General features: G+C 47.7%; 1 protein-coding gene across 1 annotated transcript; it reads right to left on the bottom strand.

Annotated features, from left to right (window-relative positions):
* Window positions 1-3,694: 3,694 nt before the first annotated feature.
* LOC118218666 (LHFPL tetraspan subfamily member 3 protein-like) lies at window positions 3,695-9,181 on the bottom strand. The gene is made up of 5 exons (XM_035401246.1): window positions 8,446-9,181; window positions 7,524-7,991; window positions 5,216-5,452; window positions 4,582-4,607; window positions 3,695-4,321 (listed from the first exon to the last, which is right to left on the bottom strand). Exons 2-4 carry the CDS (start codon window positions 7,924-7,926, stop codon window positions 4,591-4,593), a joined length of 657 nt encoding a protein of 218 aa, XP_035257137.1. The 5' UTR covers window positions 7,927-7,991; window positions 8,446-9,181; the 3' UTR covers window positions 3,695-4,321; window positions 4,582-4,590.
* Window positions 9,182-10,114: the final 933 nt, after the last annotated feature.

Genomic DNA, 10,114 nt, shown 5'->3' with positions numbered 1-10,114 from the left:
TTACTAGTTTTCTGTTTCGTCGTACATTCCATAGTCCTGTCCTTTCCTCGACGTTTTTTTACAACCCCAATTCCAAAAAAAGTTGGGACGGTATGGAAAATGTTAATAAAGCAAAAAGGAGCGATAATGTAAATTCTATTCACCCTGTACTATATTGAAAACACTACAACAGAACGTTATTTGATGTTTTACCTTGTGAATTTCATTGTTTTTTGGAAACGTACGCTCATTTCAAATCTGATGACTGCAACACGCTCCAAAAAAGTTGGGACAGTCGAGTGTTTACCACTGTGTAACATCACCATTTCTTTTAATAACACTTATTAAGCATTTACGCACTGAAGACACCAGTTGGTTAAGATTAGCAAGCAGAATTTTCCCCCATTCTTCCAATGTGCAGGTCTTCAGCTGCACAGTTGTACGGGGCCTTCGTTACCGTGTTTTGCACTTCATAATGCGCCACACATTCTCAATCGGAGACAGGTCAGGACTGCAGGCAGGCCAATCTATCGTTTCCTCTTTCAAAATACAATGAAGTTAACTAGGTGAAACATGAAGTACCTTGTCTTTATACAGTTTTTGTTTGAATTCAAGTCAAAATGTACAAATTACTGCTTTCTGTTTTTATTTGCATTTCGTTTACCGTCCCAACTTTTTTGGAATTGGGGTTGTGAACACATTCGTTTGTTTATTTAGTGGTTCATTTTAGCAAAAGGGGGGAGAGTATTTTGTACAAAAGAAAATACAGAATTATTATTTTTGTTATTCCTATCTGTAACGATATCTGTGCATTTTCTGCAGAGATTTAGAGAGAAAAATATTCTGGGAGATTGCATCACTGTCGCCTGGTGTGTGTGTGCGTGCACGTGTGTGTGTCTGTGAGAGAGAGAGTGAGCGAGTGAGAGAGGAGAGAGTGAACCTAAGCAAATGTCCACTCGGCTGTCAGTGAAACCTAGCCGAGGTCTTTCCTGTAGGCAGGGCAACTAATCGTTTATTTTTGGATTTGAAGGGTCATTTGTAGAAAGTGTAAATGAATGTAAAATAGATGGTTTCATAGCTGTAAATAGTGGCTTCTCTCCTTTTCTATGCTTGTACATGCCTCCCATCCCATTTTGTAAATCGGAGCACTCTACGCAAAGCTGACTGTTTCCGTGACAGTAGCACTGTTGTATTTTCTTTTCTGTCTTATTCTGTCGTTTTTTTCCCCTTATTAATATTGTGTGTTTTTGTGTGTGGGAGCGTGTGTGTGTATGTGTGTGTGCGTGCATGCACGTGCATGTGTGTGCGCATATGTGTGTGCGTCCGTGTGTGTGCGTGTGTGTGGAAGTGTGACTTGCACCGCACTTGTTGCTGTTCTCCTTGCTCATTAAAATCACAGTGATGTCAGTTTTATACCACACCGGCTGTGCTGTGATTGGTTGATGTGCAGAGCGTGTTCCACAGAGAGCCTGACCAATGGCCTCTCCAGCACCCTGAGGGCAGGGGTACAGAGCAGGGGTACAGAGCAACTGATGTTGAATATAACTCAACACTGCAGTGGGGACCTTCAGTGACCAAATAAGAGCACTCACTGTCCAGTTATTGGATGAAAACCTTTATTAAGTCATATCTCTTATTTACAAGTGATTTGTATAGATATTGAATATTCACATTGGTGTACATACTGGAGACGGGCTAAGACAGATCCCTATGAACCACCAGCACTCCCTCCCCCCCCCCCCCCCCCCCCACCCCAACAGTTGCCAGGCTATACAGAGGGTGTGGCAGGGTTCAGATTTTGGTTTTTATTAAAAAGAACGGTCTGGCCTGGATGATGTGCAGCCGTGTGAGTGTGTGAGGGTGAGAGTGTGTGTGAGGGTGAGAGTGTGTGTGTGTGTGTGAGGGTGAGAGTGTGAGTGTGAGTGTGTGTGTGTGTGAGGGTGTGAGTGTGTGTGAGTGTGTGAGGGTGAGGGTGTGAGTGTGTGAGGGTGAGAGTGTGTGTGAGTGTGTAAGTGTGTGAGGGTGAGAGTGTGTGAGGGTGTGTGTGTGTGTGTGAGGGTGAGAGTGTGTGAGGGTGAGAGTGTGAGAGGGTGTGAGTTCGTGAGGGTGAGAGTGTGTGGGGGTGAGAGTGTGTGTGTGTGTGTGAGTGTGTGAGGGTGAGGGTGTGTGAGTGTGTGTGTGAGTGTGTGTGTGTGTGTGTGTGAGGGTGAGAGTGTGTGAGAGTGTGTGTGAGGGTGAGGGTGTGTGTGTGAGAGTGTGTGAGGGTGAGAGTGAGGGTGAGAGTGTGTGAGGGTGAGAGTGAGGGTGAGAGTGTGTGAGGGTGAGAGTGTGTGAGACCGTGTTCTGAGCAGTTCTGAGTCACTTCCCCGCTCCCCGGCACACACTCTGATCCAGAGTTTGGGCTCGTTTGATCGTGACTAATAATCCCCCAGTGAAGCGGAGCGGAGGAGAGCGAACGGATGTAGCAGAGGAGGAGTGCAGCGGATCAGAACAGGCCCCGCCTCCCTCCCTCCCTCCCTCCCTCCCTCTCTCTCTGACTTCCCGCTGCGTTTCCAGAGCCCCACCCTTCGGCCGGCTGGTCGCACCTGTGCCTGCGCACCTGTGTCGCGGAGGCCGAGCGGTGCTCTGTGCCGCTAGCCCGAGGCGTTTCCTGTTCCTGTAGACGGCAGCGTGGTCACAAGGGCTGTTCTCCTGTGTTGCCATGGAGACGGCCCTTGTAGACGCACGTGCTTGCCCACAGAGAGACGCACGCACACACACACACACATGTACGGATGCACTCAGACACACACACTCACACTCACACACACACACACACACACACACACACACACACACACACACACACGTGCAGGGCAGATGTGCCTTTGCGTCATTAGCAGCATCTCACCCGTGTCATTCACAGCTGAGCATGTGATCCTCCTCCTTTTAGAGTGTGCCGGATCAACAGCCAACAGCCTGCTCGCAACGCCCAACTTTTAGACACATTCAACGTGCTTCGTTTTACAAGCTTTAAAATGTGATCCTGTGGTGGTTTTTAGAACAGACTAAAGGAACAGGAGGTTTGTAGAGGAGGTAGGATGTTCTGAAGCAGGAGATGTCTGAGCTGTGATATCTGAAACGATCCCGTCGTAGGAACCAGGGAAAAGCACTTTGAACACTACGATATTGGCCCGAATATACAGTAACTGCACAAGTAAATATCGATCTTTACAAATACCCTGCATCACGTTTACATTAAGGTCTATTAAGACGAAAAACTAACACACATTCAACATACCTAATCAACATTGTCACTGCTTTAAATGGTGAACCGCAATGTATTGTGGGATAGATTATTGAAGTGTTGTGTAGTATCTTGTGTAAACTAAAGGTCTGCTAGATTGTCTTGTATGGCTGGATTCTTCAGATGCTTGTTACTGTGAGCCAGTAGTGCATATGGGCCAAATACACAAACTATTTACACAACGATGCACAGATTAGACGTCTTTTACGTCTGTGTATACAAAGTGGATTCTTAAAATATGCAGAACTATCACAGACATTTACAGAAGCAGAATAATACTTTTTTTCTTCTCAATAATTGAAGAGCTAATTTAATATCTATGGTTGGCTGTGATTTGACCCCCAGGCTAGGCTGTCAGTTCAGTTGCCCTGCTAAATGGGCTCATGACCTGCAGGTACACAGTAAACCCTTTAGGGGGCGCTGCCATCCTCTGTTAGATCCGATTGGCCGCTGCAGGGTCAAATGCTGGGACAATCGATCGGCCCCCCGCATGCAGGACTCAGTACTTCGCCCTGGCCAGAAAAATCTTTGTCCTTCCCCCCCCCTCGACACACCCCACCTGACATGGGACTGCACCCCACATCCCCCTCACAGCACCGACTGCCACATTTGGGCTGATGTTCTACAGTCCAGACCGACTGTGGTACGATATGGGATGGGCACAAATGCATAAACAAGACACTGGCTTCACAAAGGGATACACATTTTGTGTTTTATCGACTAGACCATGAGTGTGTTTTCAGAAGTACACGTATAAATATGCTTGTGGTTTTCGTATTTGGTGGTTTGGTTTTATTTTATACAAGGTCACCTATGTGTGTGCGCATGTGTGTGTGCACGTGTGTGTGAGGTAAGGACTGTGCAGAGAAGTTTCTGGAAGATAATTTCTTTACATTTGGTTGAGAGGGTGCTGTCGGTCCTCTGATGAAGTCATCACTCCTCTCCTGTCCTCCTTTCCTCTCCGGCTCGACTCCCTCTCTCCCCCCCCCACCCACCGCTGTGGGCAGCCGTCCTCTGAACCACGGGCAGCTGCCCCCTACTGGGGACCGCAACATCCTGCCAGACAGGAAACAAAGTGGACAGCGTTTGTTTCGGTCATTCTGTGCGAACGCACTGGACTTCAGGTAAGACTCAGTTTCCTGCTACAGCTGTACTTTTTTACCTGAACATGTGTGCATTAACACTACTGCAGTGGTGTTTTGAAGTATGCTCTTGGATCGTTAACCTTGCGTTGTTTCAGTCTACCACCAGAGGGCGTGAGGGTGCATTTCATTCAGTCATTTGTCTTTGAACTTTGTACATGCGGGCGCACCCACCTGTATGAGTTAGGCGTTTCCACTGTCTGCAACAGGAGAGGGAAGGAAAGAGGGAGAACGAGAGACAGTAATTAGGCTGTGTGATAGACATAGAAAAAGTAGTGGCAAAACTGGTAACAACCAGCAGGGGGCAGATGGAACAGCAATTGCTGTAAACAGTGCTATGTGGTACGGTGGATGTCTGGAATACAGGAGTCTGTTTGCTCCTCCCTGTCACTCTTGCTGCATTGACAGAGTGATTTTTTACTGTGGCTGTGATTCACTGTGACAGGTTCATGGCCAGGTGTGTAACTGTCCATTAGTTAATCCAAACGGGCCACCGGTCCCCGGGTTCAATTAACACAGCGTGTCCGCAATAAATCCTGCTCTACTGTTCTGCCTTCAGTTCTACTTTGTTAATATTGCTAAGCATTGGAAATGGTACAGGGGTGAAATATACCAATTAACATCTACGTTATTTAAACACTGAAATTAACAAAAAAAAATACTATTCAACTGAATACGCTATATGGGTTTATTTCCCATATATGTAATTATTTCCCCGGTGTGGAATGGTCCCGTTGCCGTGGTAACCGCGTCACGCGTGCATGTGCGCGCGGGTGTGGTGGTTTTTGGGGGGGGGTGGGGGCGTTACCCTTGCAGTCCCCCAGCAGCTGCTCGGTCATCAGGCCGTCCTGCCTGTTGCCCAGGACGAAGGCCAGGAAGGAGAGGATGAGGGCGTCCAGCACGCCCATGATGGCCAGGATGTAGGCCCAGCGCACCGAGCAGGCGCCCAGCGAGTACTTGTCCGTCCGCTCGCCGCACATCCGCCGCACCTCGTCCGAGTCCCAGCCGTCAGGGAAGATCATGCAGCCCAGGACCAGGCACATGCCTGGGGAGGAGGGGGGGGATCGAGGGGGAGGGATAGAGGGAGAGGGCAGTGAAACTGGACTGTGTGCTGAAATCAGTTCATGGGCCCATATCAAAATGCAGCACACGAGCCCGTTACTACACCCTGCTGCCTTCTCTTGTCACGGGGCTGCACTTGCTGCTCTGGGTTTTTAAGTGGGTCTCACAACTATACAATAAATACACCTGCTCTCATATCTCTTTCATTTCCCTAATTATGTTTCTCAAACAGCTACAGCAGTTCCTCATCGGTCTCCGCTTCAGTGTCGCTGGATTAAGTGGCCTGTCTAGGGTGCAGCTGCAGCAGAACTAGCACTAGCACACCACTGCTGCAACCAAACCTGGGCCCAATGACTAAATCCTGCAGCTGACTTATCTGTTGTAGTAGCCTGGATACTAGATAGTCTCTCTCTCTCTCTCTCTCTCTCTCTCTCTCTCTCACTCTCTCTCTCTCACGCACACACACACACACACACACACACACACACACACACACACACACACACGCTCATTTTGTCAGCAAAGGAAACGGACAGCGCGTGTCTCATTAGCGGCTTTTGTGCGCACTCCCGGGGTCAGAAAGGCGCTATACGCTGAGAGGGTGTTTTACGCGCACCCCCCTCTCTCTCTAATGGCGACCTCGGACTCCGGAGACTCCGTTCGGGCGGTAATGAGCGCGGGGCTGTCTCCTGCTTACACACACACACACACACACACACACACACAGGCAGCACGGACGCCTTCAGTCCGGCCCGGAAAATTCCACCGCCCCCTCCCTCGGTCTGTTCCCTCATTAAGAACTCCGCAGCCGAACAGCCCCTCATCTCGTTCCGTTTCATTCCACAGGCCTCGTGCCCGCCCGTCCCTTTCCTATGACAGCTCCGGGTTCCGTTTTTTTGCTCAGTCGCCATTTCGGTGACAGATATGAGTTTACCGCCTTCTGTTCCTCCAGCATGGAAGCAACCGGTGTGTTTACACTGGGGAGGAAACGTCTGTATTTCGACTTCGAGCTCGGAAACCGTAGCAAAAGCATGGGAATGGGATGATTATCGCCAGCAGCAGGCGCTGAATGTTTTCCACATTTCTGAATTAGCGGTAACTGCAGTGCAGTGTGGAGAGTGACAGTACAAAGACAATAGATAAAAAGGTCATTCTGCTGGGCTAATGCTGAGCTCTGTCGCGGTTCCTGTGAGAGGTTATAAAATGGAGGAGCGCTTTTGCTTGTGTGACGGCAGACCAGACATCCTAAACGCTGCCATGCCTTGACCGTGCTCCTCAGGTGTGTACACCAGCTCCACACCGCCACTGAGGCGTGGAGGTGCTGCCAATCAACAACTCAGGAGCTGTAACACAGGTCAGTGCCCCTCCCCTCAGGTACGCAATGCAAACGCATCACCAGATGGGTAATCATGGACTGTCTTATCAACCAGCCAATGGCACGTAAAGGTGGAGCCATGACCCCGGACGTAATAGCATCTAATCAGATATCTCAGCCCCGGCCTCCATCTTCCCGTCTTACAGGACTGGAGCGGTACCGTTCCCATTACTCACTCACTCAGAATACAGAGTTTCCTCCCTCTTTAGAAAAGCTTCCTGTTTGGAAGTGGTTTTGGCAACAGAAGGCCACGGGATAAGACTTAATTGCAGTGCAGCTATTGAATCGGTATTGACCTGCTTCGGTCTCCATAGATACGAGCTAATCAGCCAAGGAATTTGTGAGCAATTGTGGGAGGATGTTATTCCAGTTTTAACTGCATAATTATGTACCAAAATAACACAAAAAGTTTCCGGGACATTGGGGGGTGTTTGATTTGGTGACCATTTTGCTGTAGGACAATGTCCTGAGGAGAGTATTCCAAAAATGGTCTGTTTCTACCATATTCATTGTGTTCAAGAGACATCCAGAAAACTGGACAGATGTCCCATCATCCTAACTTCCCTGATGCATTGAGTATGGCCCGACAACCCAAAATTACGCATGCCACGAGATTCAGCAATTCAGCAATTCCCCGCAACATACACCAGATATATAGCTAAACTGACGTGTCACTTACCGGACGCGAGCTGCATCCAGCCACAGATCTTGTACACAGTGGCCGTGCTGCAGAAGAAGAAGAGCGCGAAGCAGCCGATGCAGGTGATGACGAGCATCATGGCCATCCCGATGAAGAAAGACGCGGCCTTGAAGGCGGCGGAGGGGATGGCGCTGAACTCGGTGAAGCTCCCCTGGCACGTCAGCTCCCGAGACTGTCCGTTTCCGACGCAGTAGTGGAAGAGGCCGAAGTGGCCGGCCTGCGGCGTGTCCACGCCATCCCCGATCCAGTACGGCTGGGTGAAGCACACCACGTTGACGATGGCGAACAGGATGGTGAATATCGCCCACAGTACTCCGATCGCCCGGGAGTTCCGCACGTAGTTGGTCTGATAGATCTTCGCAGCTTCGACGGCCGGCAGCATCGCCCCAAGCTTTCCAACTGGTAACGGTTTGTTGTGATTTTTCACCTGGAATGACCTCCAGCAGCCTAAAGCGGACAGGTGATCAACAGATCAATGAAGGGCGTGTTTGTTTACCGATACTCAAACCGTTGGCGCAGGGCAGCTTATGCGTGTCGATAATACAGCTGTGCATTCAAATGCGCCTGCTAAATTTGTCATGTCGTCTGCCAGCATCATTCGCTGGGGCAGGCTTGCAAAATCCACATCAGTGTTCAATCTATGCCTGTCCTACTAACGCGTCTGAATCTTTCCGTTGATTACTATGGGGAAACTCGCCACACATCACCTTATGTCCAGCCCTGTATTTGTACACACAGGGGTCTGTCTTCTAGCTTCGCCCTTGCAGAATAAGACAGCACCAGGAATGGAGCAATGACATTGAACTTGTAGTCTAAAAATAGTCTCAATAAGCGTTCATCACCTTCCTTTAACCTAAAATAGCGCAAGCGATAAATACAAATAAACTAGTCTGATATCTACCTTGAAATCAAACGCAGTCCTGTGGTTGCTACGGAGATATTTTATGAACAACCTTCAGCTTCATTTGGATCGTGTCTTGCCGAGAAGACCGAGAGGCGTGATCCGTGGAAAGTGATGAAACCGGGTTATGTCTGATGGTGTCCACGGTCGATATTCCGTTCAGCGTCCGTTTTCTGTTTTTTTTTTTTCTTTCCTGTATTTTCCCCCTCGGTAAACACCAAGGCTATATTCAGGGCGATCCAACTCTCTCTTATGTACCAGCGTTTCTTTGCATTCTTGCAAATCCCGGTTTAGCTACTTGTAGAATTAAAGAGGAGAAAAACAGCAATGTGTGCGCTTTGCATTACAGAAGATGAGATCCCTCCGTTGGTGTCCTTCACCGCAGTGGATGAGAAAGATGGTTCTTTTTGCTCAACGTGCAGGAATGTGCATATTCACCCCTTTCTCTGGTCGAGCCGTTGCTGTGATGTTGGATGGGTCTGCAACGAAAAAGGTTTTGTGGCGCTGTCTGAGGATGGCACAGCGTTGTCGGTGCACAGCGTCAGTGATGACAACAGACAGAAGCTCGCGTCAGGCGCATCCGGGAATATGGAAGGCCATTTGAGCAAATAACGAGGCGTTAATGTCGCGTTAACATGACATTAAAATGCGTGTTAACAAGTAGAGTTTGGCCGTGTTAACACGTAATATTTTTACGCGTTAACACAACAAAAATCGACACATTAACGTGCATTTTCTGGTTGTGACCAATGAGGGACCTTGAATCAAGGCAGTCATACATATTCACGAGGATGGTTGCATCATTGATGTCGAACAATAACGCAAGGGAGCACGTCGTGCATAAATTACTGACGTTATGCATATTACGCATATTACGCATAGCCATCCACTAGTCATAATTTCAATTTCAGGTATCCAAAATAAAAAACCGTTCCAGATATCCATAATGTAATTTTGAATATGCAAAATACATTGTGACTAGTAAAAATGTAATTAGGGATACCCACAATTGGCATTATGACCTGTAAAAATGCAATTTCAGATATCTAGAATATATAATTGTGGATATCTGAAATGTTCATTTTGACTAGGAAGAATTGAATTATGGATATCTGCAATACACATCCAGTCTAGCTATTAAATGTTAAAACGGCCACTTATACTTTTTAAGGATTTAAAGATATCTTAAATTGATTTTGACTAGGGGAAATAAAGTTGTAGATATCTGTTTCTACTAGTAAGAATGGCATTGCAGATATCTCTAATTACCATTCTGACTAGTGAGAATACAATTTTGACTAGGAGAAATGATATTATGGATATCTAAAATGTAATTAGAGATAGGAGTGTGGTTTGATTAAATGTTAAAACGGCTTGCCATCAGTGCCTAGCATGTGCGTAGACGGCCACATCAGTCATTTATGCACGACGTGCTCCCTTGCGTTGTTGTTCGACATCAACGATGCAACCATCCTCATGAATATGTATGACGGCTTTGATTCAAGGTCCCTCATTGGCCACAACCAGAAAATGCACGTTCACGTGTCAATTTTTGTTGTGTTTGGCCTTCCATTATATGGAAAAATATTACGTGCTAACACGTCCTGTTAACACGACATTAATGTCTTGTTATTTACTCAAATGGCCTTCCGTACTGGAATGCCAAACT

The sequence above is a fragment of the Anguilla anguilla genome, chromosome 19, assembly GCF_013347855.1.
Source record: "Anguilla anguilla isolate fAngAng1 chromosome 19, fAngAng1.pri, whole genome shotgun sequence".
NCBI classification, from domain to species: Eukaryota; Metazoa; Chordata; class Actinopteri; order Anguilliformes; family Anguillidae; genus Anguilla; species Anguilla anguilla.
The sequence above is the reverse complement of the archived record's forward strand: the minus strand, read 5'-3'. Positions and strand labels throughout refer to the sequence as shown.